Source organism: Pantherophis guttatus, chromosome 4, assembly GCF_059756535.1.
Source record: "Pantherophis guttatus breed Tessera chromosome 4, ASM5975653v1, whole genome shotgun sequence".
Lineage (NCBI taxonomy): Eukaryota > Metazoa > Chordata > Lepidosauria > Squamata > Colubridae > Pantherophis > Pantherophis guttatus.
In genome coordinates this window covers 54631681-54654144 of record NC_142066.1, presented here as the reverse complement: position 1 = coordinate 54654144, position 22464 = coordinate 54631681, and the positions used below count along the sequence as shown (strand labels likewise).

The 22464-nt window shown below is 37.7% G+C and overlaps 1 protein-coding gene across 2 annotated transcripts in view; it reads left to right on the top strand.

The window, feature by feature from the left end:
- The window catches only part of DNAJC7 (DnaJ heat shock protein family (Hsp40) member C7), a 37485-nt gene that overhangs the window by 3047 nt on the left and 11974 nt on the right, over positions 1-22464 (top strand). The window contains exons 2-9 of one of the 2 annotated variants that reach the window (XM_034415947.3): positions 8989-9077; positions 11498-11622; positions 11699-11812; positions 13249-13323; positions 16135-16253; positions 17985-18138; positions 18763-18927; positions 22023-22114. In XM_034415947.3, coding sequence (XP_034271838.1) covers positions 8989-9077; positions 11498-11622; positions 11699-11812; positions 13249-13323; positions 16135-16253; positions 17985-18138; positions 18763-18927; positions 22023-22114 — 933 coding nt within the window. The remainder of the gene's footprint in view (positions 1-8988; positions 9078-11497; positions 11623-11698; positions 11813-13248; positions 13324-16134; positions 16254-17984; positions 18139-18762; positions 18928-22022; positions 22115-22464) is intronic. The other variant, XM_034415948.3, reaches the window with a different exon arrangement.

Sequence of the window (22464 nt, the reverse complement as noted above, 5' to 3'; positions counted from 1 at the left end):
TCTATTCATCTCCGCTCCCTTTTATCCTCGGAGCTAGGGTGGCGCTTCTCTATCAGCAGTGGCTCTTCTGTCCCAAGGATCGACCCATGGATTTCCACTGTTCTTCTCTCCTTTATCTTCTGCGTATCCGCATGTCAGGCACTGGATCCAGCTATTCCTCCTCTTCCTTATCAGCCACCTCCAGACCTGGGGGCTGTTGACTCACCATCTGAGGGCTGACGGACAGCCCAGGCTCTGTCTCTCTCTCTGCCAGCTCCATTCCCACTTCCCCCTCTGAGCTCTCAGGTTGACCCTGACTCCCACACCTCCTCCTCCTCTGATTCAGCTACTGGAGGGGCTAGTATCTAAAATGAGAGTTTATCTTAGATAAATGTACTCTGTGCTATAGAGTCAGGGTAAATTCATTAATTGTGATGGTTATAAAAATCTTAAGTACCGTGTTTCCCTGAAAATAAGACCTAGCCTTATTTTTAAGTGTGCACGCAATATAAGCCCTATCCCCAAAATAAGTCCGAGTGAAGGGCGGTGGCCAGCACAAGAGGTGGCGAGTGCGCCGATGGTGTCAGGTAGCAGCCGCAGCCCGCACAGCACAGTTGAGTTGAATTCCTGTCCAAGCCCCAGATGGAGGCAGAGGTGCGGGGGGAGGCAGGCGATCGGGAGGCACCGCACTGGCCACGGGAAAGCTGAGAGTCAGTGGGCCGGAGCAGCAGGCGACTGCAGGAGACTCATCTTTGCAGCATATAGAGGCAGAGATGTGGAAAGTAAGAAAGAAAACAACCAACCTCACAGAGCACCAAGGGCCCCTCATTTCAACCCTGAGCTACAAATATTGTCTTATATTAATTATCTTAAATCAAATGTATGTTAAAAGCTTTGAATAATAAAATTGAGAAATATACTTTTATATAGTCACATGATTGGTCTGGAGTGATTATTTCCAGTGGCCTATTCATATGACACATTCAGCTGGTTTGAGTTTGACACTAGGAAAATTTGGTAAATGGAGCAAAAGATAAAACTGTCTCTGCTCCCTGGTCAGCTTTGTTGTTTTGCTGAACAAGTTGGGGTTTGATTAATCCCCCATCCCCCAATTGTAATGGAAATTATATTGTAGAGAGCCCCCAGGGAAAATGGGTTCTCTAGGCATTCTCTGTCCTTGGCTGTTTGGTTCTCTCTTATCACCCCTCATCCTGCAACTACAGGGGAAAATGAAAAAGGGCAAAAAACAGGTTGGTGTAAGTATGATACTCAGTTACGCTATCATAATTTTTATTCTTAAAAATTTCACTCTTGCTAAAACCAAGTGGGAAATTTACAAAAAAGAGCACTGACACTGTTGTTTCATCTGGTGCAGAGCTTTTCCTTCTTAGCTGAGGAATAGAATTGTTTTTCTAGCATTTTTTGCTGTGGTCATTAAACGAATATACAGCCAGTCCTTGACTTACAATGTTCACTGAGTGACCATTCAAGGTTACAGTGGCACTGAAAAAAGAAACTTACGACCATTTTTTAGTTGCCCCATGATCATGGATCAAGATTTAGATGCTTGGCAACTGGTTTATACTTTTGACAGTTGCAGTGTTCCAGGGTTATATGATCATTTTTTGCAACCTTCTGACAAGCAAAGTCAATAGGGAAGCCAGATGCATTTAACAACCATGTTATCAATTTAATAACTGTACTGATTCACTTAAGAACTGTGGCAAGAAAGTTCATAAAATGGGGCAAAACTCAATTAACAAATGTCTCATGTAACAACAGAAATTTTGGCTCAACTGTTGAAAGTTGAGGATTACCTGTAATGATAATTGTTAAGTGAATCCATTCTAATGGTGTTTTTTGCCAGAAACCAGTAAATAAAGCCAGAAACTGATTTTAAAAAGTCACAGATTGCGGTCACTTGACAGCAGTTAATGCTGTGACTATTTACTGAGCACCTGGCATGAACTCACATGATGGGGAGGGGGGGGAAACATTACAAATTTTAAAAGTTTTAAAGACTGTAAAGCACCAGTTCCATTGCCATTGTAAAGGCAAGAGGGCGTGGCCAGCATCGGGCGATACGGTGTGGATTCTGGAGCTCCAGAAGAGCACCGATATCCCAGCTGATTTTGGGGATCCATAGGGATCATCCACTGAAAAGAATATATGTCACTTCGGGTGCTCTCTGAACATGGGTATTTGCTTGCAGACATTTTTATTACCAAGCTAGGTAACATTATCAATGCTAGTGAGTGTGGTGCATAATTTGTAAAGGTATTTATATGTCTATTGATATACATCAAAAACAGCTCAGAAGCAACAACAATCATCATAACAATCATAGCATCATCGTAGCACACAAACCAACTAAAGCCGTCCAAAACATCTTAAGTAAACTAAAGGACCCAGTAGCCCAAGAAGAAGAAAAAACAGGAGTCATCTACAACATACGGTGTAAGTACTGTAACTAGACAGAGCACATCCATGAACAGCAAGTAGAAAATACAGTGAAAATTATTCAATCTCACAACACCTGGCAGACTCAACCATGAGGGATTCTTGGTGCTCTCTGAATTTGATTGTTTTACAGACATCTCATTACCCAAACTAGCTCTGAAACAGCAATGCATAAGATTAGTAAAATCACATAGTTACTATCTAAAAATAAATATTAGGAATTAGATCTGTAAGGATATTATTTTTGAATATCTGATGTTATCTAGTTTGGGTAATGAAACATCTGCAACAAAACAACCAAGCTCAGACAGCACAAAAAACACCTGATTTCAACCCTGAGCTACAAATATGAGCTACCCTGAGCTACCCTCTGGAATCAATTGCCCCCAGAGATAAGGAGAATCCAAGACCTCAGTGCCTTCCGCCGTGCCTTTAAAACCTTCCTTTTCCAGCAAGCTGGGCTAGCCTAATTTTTTAAGTGTTTTTAAGTGTTTTATTTATTGTTTTTAATTAATGGGGCCAAATTTATATATATATATATTTTAACTGTATTTTAATATTTGTACTTGATGTTTTTACTTGGCTGTTCACCGCCCTGAGTCCTCAGGGAGAAGGGCAGTATACAAATTCAAAATAAAATAAATAAATAAATAAAATAAAATAAAATAAATAAATATTCTCCTTTATTGAGACTCAGCCTTAGTTTCAACTGGGAAACAAAGCATCCTAGACCAAGTACGGAATTCCTGGAAGCCTGGCATTCAGACAAGGGAATTTCAGGTACATCAGCCATAAGTAGACACAAATCACACATTTATATACAATTCAAAAGAGACAATTAAAGAACAAGGAGAACAAAAAGATAGCAAACTAGTGTGCTAGTCATTCCTGACTCTAGGGGGCGGTGCTCATCTCCGTTTCAAAGCCGAAGAGCCAGCACTGTCCAAAGATGTTTCCGTGGTCATGTGGCCAGCATGACTAAATGCCAAAGACGAACGGAACACTGTTATCTTCCCACCAAAGGTGGTCCCTATTTTTCTACTTGCAGTTTTTATGTGCTTTCAAACTACTAGGTTGACAGAAGCTGGGACAAGTAACGGGAGCTCACCCTGTTACGTGGCACTAGGGATTCGAACCACTGAACTGCCGACCTTTCGATCAATATTCAGTGTCTTAGCCACTGAGCCACCGCTTCTCTTAGCAGGGATTAACATGAGACAAATAGAAAATAATGCCCTAATCAAGGCCTCACAAAGGAGAAAACCACATCTCAATCAACATTGACAGGCAAGCTGTTGTATATAAACAGGGAACAAACCTCATACTAATTAACACAGATGATTTACTTAGCCAAGTAATGAAAATGTTTGCAATCTTAGTCTGCATCAAAGATTCCACAAATTAACTGCAATTCAGTAAATAGGAATAAAAGCACCCCAAACTGCTAGTTCTATGTGGTTCAGGAAATTCAAACTTCTTCAGGTTTCTTTTCCTTTCTTTTTTCAAAAGGGCAAAGGGTGCAAGAATTCCTAATCAGTTTGTTTGTAAGGAAATTTCTAGGTACTCTTGACTCTGCCCCTGAAGTCAGTTAGAGGCTTCAAACATTTGTATGATTCCCCTTCCTTCATAGCAATTGTAAAAGTGTTAAGAAGGAATGTATAAATGAATAAACACTAAACTCTGCCTATGTGTAGTGATTAGCTACACTCACTAGGTGTAGTGATTAGTGGTTCCTATATGAATTTGTGCTTGTACTTTTGCTCTAAGAACACCTCTTATCCCATTTTCAATAATAATAAATTTTGAAGCAATAAAAGACATACTATATAGATCTTTATATTTTTCTGATGATGTAGTATAATAATATCCAGTCTTCAAGATCTTAACATGCTAAAACAATACAGTTGTGATGTTTTCATGTCCCTTTTATTTGATAATCATGGCTGCATAGAATAATGCAGAATAAAGGCATGTTCCTGTTTTAAAAAAATTTTTAAGTGATTTGTTTGGCAGTTTTGAGTTTTTCACAATTTTGAGCTTTTTAAGTAGAAATCTTTTATTGTCTTAGCAATTAGTTTCTTACCTTGTCTATTCAGAGATTAAAATCAAGCTCTAAATAACAAATAGTTTTTTGATATCTGGAGCTAACTAGTTTCCAGAAAAAGAAAATGGAAGCTCACAGAATATCTGGAAAGACCATGCAATATCTGGCACAACAATGTGGTATACACTGCAGGAAAGGAAAATCTTATTAAAGATTTTGAATTAAAGTGTGATCTTAAAGTCAAAGAAAAACCCAAAGACATAAGCTTAAAATGTACGAGAAGAATTTGAATAAAAAGTGCAAATCTTTATGTTATAAAGGTACTTTTTCAGTACTTTATACAGCACCTTACTTATTTGACTTCAGTTATTTTCACTTGACGCTAGGCGACACTAGTGCACAGATGAATGTTTATTCACATGCTACAATAACTTGCATTATGCTCATTCCTCTTGCATCATGCAAGTTAAAACTGGAGAATCAAAAAAAAAAAACCCTACAGACCTACTGATAATTCCTAATACTTAGCTTGAGGTAGTTCATATATCCAACTTTATGTTGTGCAAAATCACATTGTGATTTTACTGATCTTATGCATTGCTATTTCAGAGCTGATCTTTGGTTTATGAAATACTAACATAGAGGGTGGAAACCCACTAAGGTTTCTGCTTTTACAAAAATCCTGGTGGACTATCCCAAAGATGCTTTTTCCAAAAGGCAACTGGATTTTCTTGGGTTTTTTTCTTGAAAGCATTTCTTCAGTTCTAACTGAAGTTAGAACTGAAATTAGAACTGGAGAAACTTCTTGGATGAGAAGTAAAACATTTTCAAAGAAAAACTAAGAATGTCCAGTTGTCCTTTGGAAAAAGTATCTTTGGTGTACAACCATGACCTACATTGAGAATCTCCATAGACACTCCTTGTGGACTCATTTTTTCTAATATAAAGAACTCTTGTATATGTGTAATGAATTCCTAATGAACTGAGAGCATGCCTAAGAATTTTATGCAAATTTTATCTCACATTTTGTGCAAATAAAATATTAGGCTATTGCCCTGCTTAAATCGCCAATTGATGTAAAAGATGTCCAACCCTCAACTACAGCTGCACACTGTAGGGGACAATCAGTAGTAGTGAGCAAGCTACAACATCATCGCTTATCTTTTTTGTTGCTATGTATGGAATGCCAGGGCTCCTTAGAAAGTCTTTGCCCACAATATGTCCTACATAATTTTGTTGTCCTCTTAAGACGTCACCATAAATTTGACATCTAAGAACTTTTGTTTACCGTTCAACTTCGTGGAGAGTAAAAAAGATCCCTTGCATTCTAAGGAGCCCTTGCATTCCATACCCTAACGATCTTCAATACCATAACAATCTGGCATGCCATACCATAATGGTCTTCAATACTATAACAATCTAAAGGCATCTTTCCTAGCATGGCTATTTGCTTCCCAGAAGCTTAGTAGTATAGGGAGATATTTTTCTTTTTTTAGTTTTTCATTGTAGCTCTGTGTCTCACCCCCAGAGTTCACAGATGGACACCAATGTCTTGCCCAACAAAGAGACCTATTCAGAACATTGGATCGTATTTTTAGCCAGATTCTTTCTTCAGCTTCAAAAGTAGCAAGTGGGGAACGCAGCCTACATCAGCACAAGCTTTGCAGAATGACCTCATTCAGACTATGGCATCTGTTAGAAGCAGAAACAACCATTTGTGATATCAAGAGATCCTGACTTTCCCTCTTGTTCTGGCAGCCAATCCTTAGTAAACAAGGACAGGACTCTGTTTCTAAAATTGCATCTTAAAACATAGTACGCTCACTACATATATAAAAATTGGTAGATTTTAGTGCGCATGATTCTAATGTGTGATTTAAGATTTAAAGAAACTCTGCAAGTTTCCTCAGAGATTAAAATGGTTAATAAGTAAAGGCAGTTTAATTTTACATGACTTGCCTGAAACTCCTACCAATTGTTACACAATATTCCTGTACGTAATCTGCAGTGGGATGGTGATAGGTATTCTAATACACTTCAATTTCTGATGTTTGTTTCTTTGTCTCCATAATTACTGCAGGACACTGTTACAATACAAACGATGTTGTTGTGAACAGATAATGATGCTATTTTAAAAAATATTAAATGGCATTGCATTAGTTATATTTTGTATTATTTTAATTTATAGTTTAACAAGGAGCATAAATATATCTTAAGTTGACTATCAAATCCTTGTGAGCATTGGCCTTTTTCTATTTTGTTGTTTTCCAAAGGAAAAAATTAGAACTTTTCATTTCAGATTTAACACAACCATTTCTCTCTGGTAGACCTACTTGGGGAGTTATAATTTGTTTACACTTAAAAAGTCCAATATCAAATCATGATTTCATATCCTGCTGTTATACAATAATAGTTTCACTACATTATGATATTCCTTTACTTCCTATGAAGAATTGTAGTGAGCCTTAAATGTAGATACCTCTAATCTCTTCTTGGCAATAACCCCCAGACGCATACCCCTGGTGATTTTCAAATCACATATTCACAGTTAAAAATAGTGGGAATAGGAACATGGATCTTATTATACCTATTGGATTACATGTGCCATCCCTCTCCCAAGCCTTAACATTTTTGTAGGCTAGGGCAAATCAAGGGCACTATAACCTTCTTGAAGTAAACACGATTGAGTACACTTAGTGTGAGCAGTATAGAGGCCTTGACCTCCATCAGCCTGTTGATGAGATGAAATGTTTTTGGTTTCATTTGATTGTATTTACAACCTAATCTACTAAACTGCTCCCTTCTAATGGGAATTGCCAGAGGGTAGGAGTCTAGAGAGGGTGGCCAATGGATTGAGGTCAAAATGAGGTTAAACCATGTTAACACATACCAATACAACCCTCTATTGTTCTTTTTCTCTCTTGAGATTTTTTCTCCCTAAATAGCTTGTATTGTCCAGGCCAAACAACTTTACTTAGCTGTTTCCAGGAGTACTAGTGGGTGGGGTGGGGGTGGGATTCCACTGAAGAAACCAATTTAGAGCCATTAGCTTGGATTCAAGGGTGCTTTTTGTTTCTTATGGTTGACTGTTGTAATAGCTAGTTTGGGAGTTGGATTCCCAGCTTGCTCAAAAGGTCTTGTGCATTCCTTGTCACCCCTAAGAACATAAATTCAGAACTCTATAAAGAGCCTGCTTGCCAGAGTGCTATATTCCCATTCTGACATAGTTTGAAAATACCCTGTATGAATTTGGCAGACCCCTTCCAGCCATTAGAGTCTTGAATAATTCAGCCGAATGCAACTTCACTTAGAATCATGCACATGTAAATAAGTGACAAGCCTCAGAGCTCTTATTAAGATAGGAGAGAATCAGTGGTTTATGCAGTTTCCAGAATTTCATAGCATTTTTAAAAGATACCTTAAAACATATTCTTGACAACAGAAGTGGCTTGCCACTGCTTCTTCTGGGATTATTTACTTTTATTTACACATTTAGCTTTTATTTATTTATTTATTCATTCATTCATTCATTCATTTCTACCCACCTTGATTATGTTTATCATTAATTCAAGGCGGCAAACATACCTAATACTGCTTCCTCCTTCTATTTTCCCCACAATAGCAATCCTATGAGGTGATAAGACAGAGAGAGATTGACCGGCCCAAAATCACTCCTGAGTGATTGTTGAGTTTTAGTCTTGTCTCACACATGAAAGTATGGCAAGACTAAAACTCAACAGTCTCTTGGTTTCTAGACTGGTGGCTTAATCACTAATCCAAAAAAGTGCATTAAAATTTATTTAAATTTATTAATTAAAGTATAATTGCTTAAAAACATATCTAGAACTGTATTGCAAGCAAATATTCTCCATGTCTGATTTTGGAACCCATTTTTGATGCATTTAATTTTAGTATAAATGGTAATCAGAATTGCAGTTGGCAAGTACTGGTAAGTGGAGTATTCACCGTCATGTTTCCCCTGTATTTCTAAGTTCCTCACCAATATATAATTTATCATCATTCTAAATATCTCTAATATATCGATTACATGTAAATTTACTTACATTTTGTAACAGCTTGCCCCAAGCTGATGGCCTGTGTATACGTTGAACCTACAATTTCAGGAATTTGTATGACCAAGTCATTGTTAGTTACAAAATCTTGAAGCGGTGGTTCTAAAAATCTAGGTAGCACCGATGTTAATTGTAAGAAATGCTAAACATATTTCTTCTTAATAGGAATGGGATTATGTTTATTATTAGTTAAGGGCTATCTTATTGGTTCATTATGGTAATCATTGAGACAATAAATGTTTTATGAAGAAAGATGCATTCAGTAGCATGATCCATTTCCCAGTACTTAACACAAAGCAATTGTTATTCAGGGTTCAGGTAGTGAGGCTTCTGGTAAGTTAAGATAGATCTATCATCTCTTTACTGTTGTCTTGCTTGGATTGAAGGCTACTGCATTTCAGATTATAATGTTTTGTTTTGTTTTGTTTTCAGAGAAGCAGAGTCCTTCAAGGAGCAGGGAAATGCATTTTATGCCAAAAAGGACTACAACGAAGCATACAACTACTATACAAAAGCAATAGGTGAGGATGAAAAGGAAAGGGATGGGAAGTCTGAAAACTGACTTTTGGGCACACCCATGTTTAGATCATGAAGATCTTTATTGCCTTCAGTTGGAAATGTCTCAGTTCTGGTATGTATGAACTGGCTCAGGTGGATAATTCTTTACAGCAGTCAATTCCAGCATTTTTAATGCAGAAAACAATTTACTGAATACAGAGTAAAGATTTTTCATGTATATCAGTATATCTGTCTAGGTCCGTGATGGTGAACCTATGGCACGCATGCCACAAGTGGCATGCAGAGCCATCTTTCTGGGCACACGAGCTGTCACCCGTTGCTCCTCTGGATTCCGGCAGGCCAGGCAGCTGGTCTTCATATGCGCGCAAGCGCCGGAAACCAGAAGAACAGCCGCCCGGAGGACATACATGCGCCAGGAAGCTGATCTTCCGGTTTCCAGCGTGTGCATGCTCACCGGCCAGCTGGTCTTTTGGATTCTGGCGCACATGCGCAAAGACCAACTGGCCGGTGCTCATGTGCATGCTGGAAACCAAAAGATCACCTTCTGGACGGCTGCACTTCTGTTTCTGGTACACGCATGCACAGTGGCCAGCTGATCTTCACGCACTCATGTGCACCAGAAACTGGCAGACCAGTTGGCCAGTGCACATGCGCACACCGGAAACCAGAAGAGGAGGTGCATGCATTTGCACCTGGCGGCTGCTCTTCTGGTTTTTGTCACGCATGCTTGTACATGTTCCCGTTTCGGCATTTTGTGCCAAAAAGGTTTGCCAACATTGGTCTAAGTTATATTCTCTGATTCATGGCTGTTCTAGAGATACAGTATGGGTCTAGAACGCAGTATATAAACAGCCTACTATAATCACAGAGATCTTTCTTAATATCAAAGTACTGATCTTTGCAGTTAAGGAAAATCTTGGGGGAAATAATCATGGCATATTTGATTGAGAAACTAAAGTAGATCTTTCATGAGTTAAGTAGTGGTTAGCCATTACCCTATTTCTCTATTAGTTGTGTTGGAAGAAATATTCATCTGGTTCAGTTCCAAGTGGGGAGAAAGACACTGGAAACATGGACGCTGATTGGAAAGAGGGTTTAATGAAGCAGAAGCATCAAGCACATGGTCCTGGTGCAGCGGACCACATGGAGTAGAGCAGGGGTGAAATTCAGCCAGTTCTACCCAGCTCGGGCAAACCAGTAGCGGCGGCTGCAGGAGGCTGCCCACTCACACGGACGTCATGACGTCCCTTTTTTGTAACAATTTTCAGCCTCTGCACATGCGCAGAAGACTTTGCCCATGCGCAGACGATGGCACACAACATTTGCGAACCGATAGGGAAGGTAAGTGAATTTCACTCCTGGAATAGAGAGTGAGGGTTATTTATACTCTCTTTGAAGCCTTGCCCTTGAGCTTCCTGTTCCTGTTGCAAGAGCATGTATTCTATTGGTTGCTGTCAGACTCCCATGGGGCTATGCAGGGGTCATAGTTGAGGTTGTCTGAGCTTCCATGTTTGGTTAAAACTTGGAGGTGATGATGTAGAGAGCCTTGGTGGCGCAGCAGACTAAAGTGCTGTTAAGTAACACCAGCTGCCTGCTATTACTGCAAGTTCAAATGTCACCAGGCTCAAGGTTGACTCAGCCTTCCATCCTTTCAAGGTAGGTAAAATGAGGACCCGGTTTGTGGGGGCAATAAGGTGACTTTGTATAAAAAAGAACACTGCTGGGGGGGTGGGGCGAAAGCCCTACTAAGCAGGTATATACAAAAGTATGAAGGCTATTGCTTAACACATTGTAAGCCGCCCTGAGTCTCCGGAGAAGGGCGGCATATAAATTGAACCAATAAAAAATAAATAAATAAAATAATGAAGAGGCTTGTATTCTGTGGGCAATTCTTACTGTGTCTTAATGGCTCTGTCCTGGTTTGGATCTTGAGTCAGAGTTAATCATCCTGAGGCTGAAGGTCTTTTATCTTGTAAATAGGCTGGCCCAATCCTGCTGGGGCTATTAAGAAAGGTGGGGGCTGCTTTCCAAGAGCATGTTTCTCCTTTAGGGAAATATAATATTCTGCCTTTTTAATATTTCTCAAAATATTTCATTCTTCTAGGAGAGGGGAGGGTGTTAATTTGCTACAGTTGCTTTGCATTCTTTATGTTTCTGTAGCAAAGGCACAAACAAGTATTTAATGCTCTTTGCAGATCTGTGCAAACTGGCCAGTTTATTCAGCGTATCAAAATAAAAATCTTATTAGCATTATTAATATTAAATAAAATCTATTTTGTGGAGAGAAAGAGTTCAAAATCTTACAGAATAGCACGTAGCTTTCTCTTTTCGAAAATGCCTTCAAAAAGAGGCACAATACAGAGCAAGTGAGTTCTTTTCTGCTTCTAAATTAACCAATATCTTCTTGTTTCTTATCTTCCAGATACATGTCCCAGCAATGCCAGTTATTATGGAAACCGTGCTGCCACTCTCATGATGTTAGGCAAATTTCGGGAGGCCCTGGGGGATGCTCAGCAATCAGTCAGAATGGATGATAGTTTTCTGAGGGTATGTGACTCACATGTGTAGTTCTCCTAATCTTGCATCACACTGGCATGTTTTCATAATGTTCTTATCTTCTCAGGGACATCTAAGAGAGGGAAAGTGCCACCTATCTCTGGGGAATGCCATGGCTGCCAGTCGCTGCTTCCAACGAGTTATAGAATTGGATCGTGAAAATGCACAAGCAGAGCAAGAGGTAAGGTATTGAATATGAAGTTTGGGTGATTGATCTAGTTCAGCAGCCCATGTTTGACTGATAAAAGTCTCAAGATATGTTAGACTGGGTTGTATTAATTTGGTTAACACTTCTTTTGAATACCAAATTTCAGTTTTAAATTTCGTTTTGAATATATACAGTTATTCCAGTTTTTCAGTTATACACAAGACATTAGTGAATTAAACATTTTGTCCCTTGTCCTGGCTATAAGTCTGTGAGTATAAGAAATACTGTATCTCTTCCAGTCTTTGCTTGGTGAGAAAGCTTCCTTTTCCTTTTGTATACGGAATTTCTGGATTTTCTTTAAAATCCCTCATGTTCTTACTAGAACAAAGCTTATCCTTAAACCATTTCTTAAAATGATATAATTTTGATTCTGTCAATATATGATTAGAAATTATTGTACAGAATATATGTACATGACACAAAAACATTTGAGATGTTAACAATAAGATCTACAAGATGATCCCTCCTCTGGTGTGAATTGTTCCATTTGTTCCTCCATTTGCCTTAAGTCCACAGTTAATACAATTAGCATGTGATATTAACCAGGTTTTTGAAATTATCTGAATTTATTTAAATTCTAAAAATCAACAGCTGTTGCTCAATCAGTTCTTTTACTAATGGATGGTTTTGACAGATGAAAAACACCTTCAGTTTTAACCATGTCTCAGAACTTGCCCCAGATTTTGCCCCTTTTATCTCTACAAATCAATTGTGAGTTTAACTAAGACAAAGTGTGGAAATCTTTTGGCGGCACTTATGCTTTATCTGTCAGGCTTAGTCCGACAGTTAAAAATCCCACCCCCTGTAGATTGCTCATGATATCCTAGAGGTCTGAACGCCCAGTTTGAGGACCCATGGTGTATTATTCTGACTCCTTTATATATGGGGTGTAAATGCTTATGTAAACAGTTGCTTTGTAGTGAAGTATAACTCTTACAGTCCCTCCAACTATATGCATAACAGAGGTCAGAAATTCTGCCCACAAGTGGTATAGCATATCTTAAATATTGCCTGAATATATTCAGGGCATTAGAAATCATGTATGCTAGAAACTAGATTCTAAATCATAACATACATCCTGAAGATACCTTGGGTATAAAACTTTGTGCATCTTGTATTAGCATGTATTATTAAGATTATGTTGAAAATTGATGGTTAAATGTTGTTTATCAAAAAAGAGGTATCATTATGAAGTTCAAATAAATATGAAATTTAAAACATTAGATTAGACTCCCCAGTGTTGCTATCCCTCAGATACAGTGAGCTACTCCTATCAGAATTCTGGCTAATAGCTGATTGAGAATCCTGGGAATTCATTCAGTAGTAAAATATATCTACAGGACAACAGAATGCCTAATATCCTACAAACAGTTAATATTTCTAATCTGATATGATGCCTTCTGTTCCAGCTGAAGAGTACCAAAACTGTTCTAGACTATGAGAAAATTGCTGAAGTTGACTTTGAAAAACGGGACTTCCGAAAGGTGATAAAGATTAATTGATGTATATGTATGTGTGTGTAATAAGGTGGAGGGAGAGAGAGAGAGAAAATTATTTTGCTTAGTTGGGGCCATGAGATTCCTTCCTTACTCTCAGAATTACTTAATCTCATCCTACCTTTTCATGAATGGGAAACAGGAGGTTTGATTTTTTTTTTCAACCACAAATGTTTCAAACCTCTAAATCTCTCTGTCTTTTTTTGTCTCTCTTGAATAACAAATTTGTTTTAATTGCTCTTCAGCAAGATGGTATTGTTGCTTAGTCCCACTATTTCAATGTTAAGTCCTCTGTCTGACCTAGTGAATTCTTATTATGCTGCTTTCTAATTGCCAAGAGCAGCTGGTTCACCAGAGACAATCTGAAGTTTGTCTTAAGGAAGAAATCTGCCTTGTCTGAGATTTGAGCAAGCTCTCTCTAGGCTTCTCTGTCCCTTATGTGTTATCAAATATGTCCCTTGTTTCTGGAGAAGAAGCTCCTCCTTTTTGTGGCTCCATCATCTGGAGTGTCTCCGCACTTTCCACAGCACCCAGTGGTGATGTCACCGGTGAGAAGAGTTGGGGGAAGGGAATTAGAGAATCCAGCTGAGCCTCAAACCAACAATGCCCTCTTCATATGCAGCTAACTGAGAGACCATGAGAATACTTATTGAAGCCTGAAATTTGGGTTCATCATTTGTCATAGTAGCTGCTGCTTCATTGAAGCCACTTTTATTTTATCATTTTCTTGAGTTTCTAATGCAGTATTTAGCAATATTTCTTCAATCACAGGGCACTTAATAAACATTCAGAAAAATGACACACTTTTCCTACATTTTCATTTTTAAGATCACAGGAGTTAATATTTTCAGATGAATATAAAGTTGATGGCTGCCTTTGTGTATGTCTTCCCATTTTTTCCATCCTTAAATGTTTTTAAACTGAAACTTGTAGCAGAAAAATAAACTATAGGTAGTCCTCGACTTACAACCACAATGAAGCCCAAAAATTTCTGTTGTTAAGTGAGACATTTGTTAAGTGAGTTTTGCCCCATTTTATGATCTTTCTTGCTGCAGTTGTTAAATGAATTACTGTAGTTGATAAGTTAGTAACCCGGTTGTTAATGATTCTGGTCTCCCCATTGTCTTTGCTTGTTAGATGGTCATAAAAGGTAATTACCGAACCTTAGGACATAGCAAAGGTCATAAATACGAACCAGGGCTGAGGCAGTGAGCAGGCTTGTCCCAGGAACACAGAGAAGCTGTGACAGATAAACTAGTGGATTTATGCAGACTCAGTCCATACTTTAAAGAATTTTTTTCTAGCACTCATTACTTCTTTGGAAATTGTGGAGAAGATACCATCCCCTATTTAGAAAAGCTCTTACCCCAGAATACAGAAGTATGCAGAACGGATACTGGTGTATTCTTAAGTCATATCTGCCCTGGTCACATAGAAGTTGGGGCAAAGGCAGTGGTGAAATTCAGCCGGTTCTATCCGGCTCAGGCGAACCGGTAGTGCCGGCGGTGGGAGACTCTGTCTGCGTCCTGCTTTTGACCCTCTGCCCATGCGCAGAAGGCTCTGCACATGCGTGGAGGAAGCTCATGCAAGCTCACATTTCCAAACCGGTAGCAAAGGTAAGTAAATTTCACCCCTGGGCAAAGGCATCTAGTTTAAAAATTGAAAGTGGCCTAGGTGAGGAGTGTGGAAGTTGATAGTAATCTATAGCTTACATTTTTTTTCTTATTCCCCCCACACACACACACGCCAAGAGAAACATTCCCAAAGAAGAACTTCTAAATAGCAAAGATGTATCTACTATCATCTACTGTCCAAAAATGTTTTGCATTTTTACAATCACAATCCCCCTCTCCCATTTTGTGATTGTGGCATATTTGGGTTTAGGTTTATTTTGCTCCCAGAACAAGTTTCACCCAATAATTTTATTGAATAAAGACCATGTGCTTTATCTGCTAGTACTTCTGGGAATGACTACATGCATATTTTCAACCAAGCATCACTTACAAAATAAAGATATTCTTATGTTCTTCCAAGAATAATTTATAGATGGAAAGTTATTGTTGAATACTGGAAAGGCTTCATTCATGTAATTTTCTACAGGAAAATTCTGTAGTTCAGACCTGCAGAAAAGCCTCACCTTACCTGTTTTTTGGGGGTAGATTTTCCACTCCTAGGTAGAAAAGTTTGATATCAAGTATTACATGTGAATGGCCTTAACCAGGGACTAGTAGCAGTTTAGTTACTTGAGGGGGAGGGGTATTTGTGCTTTTTAAACTTCTCTACATACCCTCATAAAAAGGTTCATAAGACTTTTGGGAGAGGCTAAGCTTTGGTATTTGAAAATTAGTACCATTTCAAAGCCTTAGGCTAACTTGCAAGAGATATGGATCCTGTCCAAAAGACCCTTTATGCAGATCTATAAGTGTACTTATTTTATAATCTATGAAATAAATCAGATTTCAGATTTATGGTGATATGTTCCTCCCTTGTCAGTATTGTCCATAGTAACCAGTAGTGTGGATATGCTGCCTCTAAACATATTGACTCTTATTTAGCTATTAAGAACAAAAGCTGCTGAGAGATACATACATTATCCATATGCTTTGTAAATTATGAGTTAAATGGAAAAGATACTAATGTTTGCCTATCCTGAATTTTGTTTCAGAGCAGAACTCCCAACTATTACAGATTATTCAAGATGCATGCCTATCTTCAGCAGGCCTAGGGTTGCCTCCAAACCAATATCTTGAGTTTTTGTTTTCTGTATTTTTTTCTCTCTCTTTTGTGTCTATTCTCTAGGTTGTCTTTTGTATGGATCGTGCTCTAGAATTTGCCCCTGCCTGTCACCGGTTCAAAATCCTCAAAGCAGAATGTTTAGCTTTGCTAGGTCGCTATTCTGAAGCCCAGTCTGTTATAAGGTAAGAACTATAACAGGTTTGATGGGAAAGCCTATATGTATAAATAATAATGTAGTTAACACTGAGGGCAATAACTCATATTCCTGATTCTAACCAAAAGACTAGAGCTCTGCTTTTGTATTATCTAGTATTGAGAAGATGCAGTGCATCCAAAACAGTTTTTATTTCTCTAAATTACAGTGGAATATATGTTTGTGTGCTTTTGGTTTTTTTCATTTTTGCAAAAACCAGAGTTTTTAAAACTACTAACTGGAATGTATTATGAAAAGAAAAGGTTGGGAAAGGAGAGAAATGAGGAATGGAAATCAAATCAACTAATGGAAAGGTCCTCAAGTAATTTGAGGAGAATCAACAAGGATATGGTTAAAGGTGCTGAGAAATAAATTCACTTCTTTTTTTTTTTTAATGCAAAAGTTTTACAATTACATTTTCACCCCTTTTTTCACCCCCCCACCTCCCTCCCCAAACTTCCCATCCTCCCTAACCCTCCCTAACCCTCCCCCCCCAGACTTCCCTATTATGTACTCATAACTAATAACACTGATATATAAGCTTGAACCCATCCCTCCCCCTGTATAATTTTTCCTCTTTGTCTCTTTACATTAAAATATTTCTAATACATTATTTTCAAATAAAAGCTATTTGATACTTTCTAGTTTGGTATTTGTTCTGAACATATTCTATCCACCTTTTCCATTCCCATTCATAAGTCTCTTGTGGACAGTCTTTTAAATATGCTGAAATCTTCGCCATCTCTGCAAAACTAGCCATCTTCAAAGTCCATTCTTCGATAGTGGGCAAAGCTTCATTCTTCCAATATTTACCTATCAACAATCTTGCTGCTGTTATCATATACAATATCAGTTTTATTTCACCCCGTGTAAAACCCTTAACTATACCCAATAAAAACAACTGTGGAGAAAATTGAATTTTTTTCCTCAAAACATTCTGCATGACCCACCAAATTTTTATCCAAAAAGCCCTAATTCACTTCTTGTTCGGAGGTGCACAATCACAGAAAAAGAGAGAGTGAGTCATAGCTAACTTTGGCATAGCACTCTTCCCTTTCCTGTTAAGCTGAACTAACGGAAGACTCACAAAGACAGGATGAGGACAGCTTCAATCCTGCCTGAACAAGCTCACTATTCTAATCATTCTATTCTGCATCAGTTTCAGAATTTACAGCAAATTGGATAAATTGGTGTTTAGTGAAAAATGAACAACTGGGAAGCTAAAATTCCCCTACCAGTGTGCATAATTAACTAAAGCATGTATAGTTCTAAAGAGGTATCTTTGTGTCCACAAAGGTCCTGGCAGAAAAAAAAATACAATGTAATAGGAGCTTTCAAAAAATTATTATGTACACCAAACCAAAGTCATAATGTGAGATGGGCAACTATACAAATGTGATTATAAATAAAAATACTCATGGGTATAATTGTTTTGAAATTGACAGAAGGGAGCTGGAATGGAAATGGAAATGGTCCACTAGAATAAAAGGGGAAAAAAGCCAGTGTCAGGAATTAGAGAAAAGGAAATACAGTGAACAACTAGAAAGCATGCTGTCTTTGTCTGGAAACTGCAGAAGTGAGGCATCATGTATTGATTTGAAGTACTCACATATTGTTATGCTACAAGTTCTTTACAATATTGGTGTCTTGGTTTGAGAGTAAGAATGTACTGTTTCTGTCCTGTGATTTTTTTTTCCCTGCTCCTGCGTTCTGTATTTAGTGACATCTTGCGAATAGATGCAACAAATGCTGATGCTCTCTATGTCCGAGGACTTTGCCTTTACTATGAGGACTGCATCGAGAAGGCTGTGCAGTTCTTCGTCCAGGCATTAAAAATGGCTCCTGACCATGATAAAGCCTGCCTTGCCTGCCGTGTAAGCATCAAAAGAAATGCTGGGGAGATGTATGGGCTTTCTGACAGGCTTGGGTGGGGGTACGGCTTTCTAAATCTTGCTGATACACAATCCCAATGTCCAATGGTGAAGGATGCTACTAGTTACAGCATCCTGGAGTTGCTAAAAATGTTTTAAATAAATACTTCAAAGATGCAGAGGTTCAACTCTTGACTTACTCGAATTTTTTCAAAGAGGTCCCAGGAATTATTTTGGAAATGCTAAACTTCATGCAATGTTCAAAATAGATGATGGTAGGTAGCAGCTAGAAATCTGCTTTTGCTATTGCATTATTAAAGCAGGTGCTAAATTGAGTATTTTCAAACTGAGTAGAGAAGAAGAAATCCTATCATCTGCATAATAATCTCTTTCCTTCCAAACATTATTATAATTGCTTCTTCAAAGTTGCTTCTGCGCAACTTTGGCAATGTATTGAGATGTGCCCAAAACACTTCTCTCCATTTGCTAGATCTTGAGATTGGGAAATGGGTAATTCTTTAATAGAAATCTTTGTGCGAGTTAGCCAACAAAGATTTGCTAAGATAGCACAAGGTTTTTTAATTACTCAAAGACTTTCATTATCTTTTGACCCACTTCTTCCTTCAGAATGCCAAAGCACTGAAAGCAAAGAAAGATGAAGGTAACAAGGCTTTCAAGGAAGGGAATTATAAGCTGGCCTTCACACTTTATACAGAGGCTCTAGCAATAGATCCAAACAACAGGAAAACCAATGCCAAACTCTACTGCAATCGTGGAACTGTTAATTCCAAAGTAAGTGCCCAAGTAGAGTCTTTTTTGTTTAGATCAGGTATCTCTCTGAAGCCTTCTAACACAGTTTAAATGTGGGAGACGTTACCTCAAATCTGTCTCCTTATTGCAATATGTAATAGAAAAGGGCTTGAAGAATCTTTTAACCTTCAATTGTAAAAGATTATGAAGGCCAGATTGGAAGAAGTCTTCTCACCACTGAAACCTGAAATAACAAAGATGAGAAATTGTTCAGAATACCAATGCCTCTATGTTTGTTTGCTTGTTTATTTAAATCCTTACAAATCTTATTGTATGTCAAAGAGTTGAACCGTAGTGGTGCAAGTAGCATTTGTTCTAGATGATCTCTAGATGTACAAGTACTGTACCTGAATGATTTGGGTTTGTCTCAAAATCAATTTGATTACTAATAAATGTGGAGGGTGGAGATAGGGTCTCTTTAATTTTTAATTCAGCTGTTGTTGTGTGATGCTGAAACTGAGTAGCACAATGTATTCTTTTTGAATTAAGTAAGCAGTATTTCTAAAAACCTGAAAAAAAATTATGAAGATTAACAGAACTGATGAAATAAGAATAAAACCAAAGAATCATTCTACAAATACCCAAGGTTAGAAAGAAAACCACTAAGCATAATTAGAGGACATTATCTTTTTTTGCCTCTTGCATTTTAAAGCTTCCAAAAATTATCAAGTAATTAACGCATTTAGTTGTTCATTTCTGCAGCACTGGGAACAGCAGGAAAAATATTATAGCTGTTGAAATCTGGCCCATAACACGCCTGACACCACTATTGTAGAAAAGAAAAAAGTCTAATTCATTTACCAATCCCAGACTGTGAATTGAATTGATAATAATAACAACAACAACAGCACAAGATCAAGGCTCAAGTGTAACTGATAATAGAGATAATTTAGATGTGGAACAATAAGTGGACAAAAGGAAAGAAATCAGAGAACTAGATAAGGAACAAGAAGCAAGAGCTGGATTAGTTCTTGAAAAACCAACAGCCAGAGCTGAACTAGCTGAGAAAATTAAGACTCAGATAGAAAACATGGAAAGAATTTGATTACCAAAACTGAATCAAGTTAGTAAGAGAAGTTTGGCTAAATTATTGAAGAATGGGAATGAAGCTGTGCAGACTATTCCAACAGTAACATTAGATCAAACACACTAGCTAATATATGCAGCAGTAGTATGTTACTACTGAAGAATTAGGCTTGAAAATTGGAAACAATATAGCAATTAAGAAGGGAAAGCCAAAGTGGAAAATCCTTCTGGAATTAAAAATAAAGAGAAATTGATTGGATTTAAGTAATTTGAAGAATTTGAGGCAGGAAAACCTGAAGAACAAAAGAAAAAACAGAATTAGCCTCACAACAAGATATGACTTGCACAAATAAGGCCTTGGAAAATAAGGAAATTGCAGCTGTGGTTGAAGAGCTGGAACAAAAAGTTGTAGTTATTGCAGAGAAAATAAAGCGATATGATAACTGAATAATGCAGTTTTAACAAAAGTCAAAGTTTCAAGTGAACCAGCATAATTTCTATAAGACCCTTGAAAGTGGACATGGTGCTACCACAAGAGAAAAACGGAACAAAGAAAATACCCTGATATTTTGGAAGAACTTGTGGAAAAACAACAAGAAGTACAATGAATGGGAATGCAAAGTGGATAAAACAGGTTGAAAGCACTGTAAAAGTGACTAGAGTGGAAAATGTTCACATAAACAAAAGAAATATGAGATCAAAGGTAAGTGGAGAAAATATAAAGGCAATTAACACCTGGACAATGCCTGTAATACAGTACTCAACTGGAATAATTGATTGGACTCAGCTAGAACTTGATAACTTGGATTGAAAGACAAGAAAACTAATGATAATGCACCATTTTCTGCATCCCCAAAAGTGATATTGATCTATTGTACTTGCTTAGATTTCAGGGTAGCAGAGAACTTTTACAGGTGAAACCAACTGGAAAAGGAAAAACATGGCTTAAATGACTACATTAAAAAAACAAAAGAGCCTCTGCTGAAAGAGGCAAACAAGGGAAACCTTTTGAAAACAACGATTGAAAGCAGAATATCTAAAGGAAACAATTTGAGCATCGAGTTTCTAACTGGAAAAGAAGCACAGTCAATACCTGAAGGACATTGAAGGAAAGGTTGATACAAAGCTAACATGGAGATGGTTGACATCAGGGGTGCCGAAGAAAAAAACAAGGCTTCGTTTTGGCTGCCCAAGAACAAGCTCTGCAGACCAATTCCATGAAAGCAAAAACTCAACATGTCAGTGACAACAGCAAATGTTGCTTATCAGTGGCTGCAGCAAAATCTCACAAACTGATTATCTACAATATCATAATCGAGTTGCCAAAATAATACATTCGAAGCTTTGCCAGAAGTTTGAGTTTGAATGCTGCAAAAATTACTGGGAAGACCAAATTGACAAAGATCTTGAAAATGAACAGGTCAAAATCTTGTGGGACTTTTGAATCCAAACAGACAGACATCTGGCCCACAACATACCTGATATCACTACTGTGGAAAAGAAAAAAATCTGGTTCATTGTTATGGCAATACCAGATGATGCACGAATTGAAGAAAAAAAATACCTTGATCTGCAAATTGAATGTGAGCAACTACGGAGGAAGAAATCAATGATTGAACCAATAGTAATAGGAGGCCTTGGAGCAATACCCAAAGGGTTGCCTAGATACATGGAAAATTTGAACTTATCAGACCTGAATATTTTGACTTTGCAAAAAACCATCTTACTCAGAATTGCCTATATACTCAGACATTACCTTAACAGCTCTTAAGTCCTTGGTTAGAATTAACTTGAATTGTTAAGTTTTTACCAGTTGCAGACTATGAATCGAATTGAAGATTAAATCTTTAGTAGTAGTAGTAGTAGTAGTAGTAGTAGTAGTAGTAATATAGTATTAAATAGAATATATGATAAGGGATCAAAAATCTAAACTTGCTTGGAAACCTGTCAAAGCAAATAAAGATTGAAGTTGAGATGTACTGCTTTCTGCTCTTAGTGACTAAAAATAATGCCAAAGGGTTTAGTTCTTAATCTTTATGTTTGCCTTCCAGCTTGGAAAACTATGCGAAGCAATAGGAGACTGTACAAGTGCTATCAAACTGGACGACACATACATCAAGGCCTATTTAAGAAGAGCACAGTGGTAAGAATGGGCATCTAAATTTGGAGGGCAGGGGAATACCTGATTTAGTAATTTTAAAAAAATATTTTAGACTGAACAAAAAATAGTGGCAGGAAGATTTATCATTAGAAAGAACAATTCCAAATAATGCTAGGAAAGACTGGTCTAATAATCTAAGAAGTAGTTAAGATACAGCTCATCTTTTGAATTAGGGTGTCCTGATATCTAATATTAGCTGAGTGAATTGATTGAATTGGGAAGAATATCAAGGTAGTCCTTATTTAGCAAACTCAACTGGGGCCAACAATTTGGTCATTAAGCAATGCTTAATGTTCAGCTTTCCTTTGTTATGCAGGCCTGCCGAGATCATA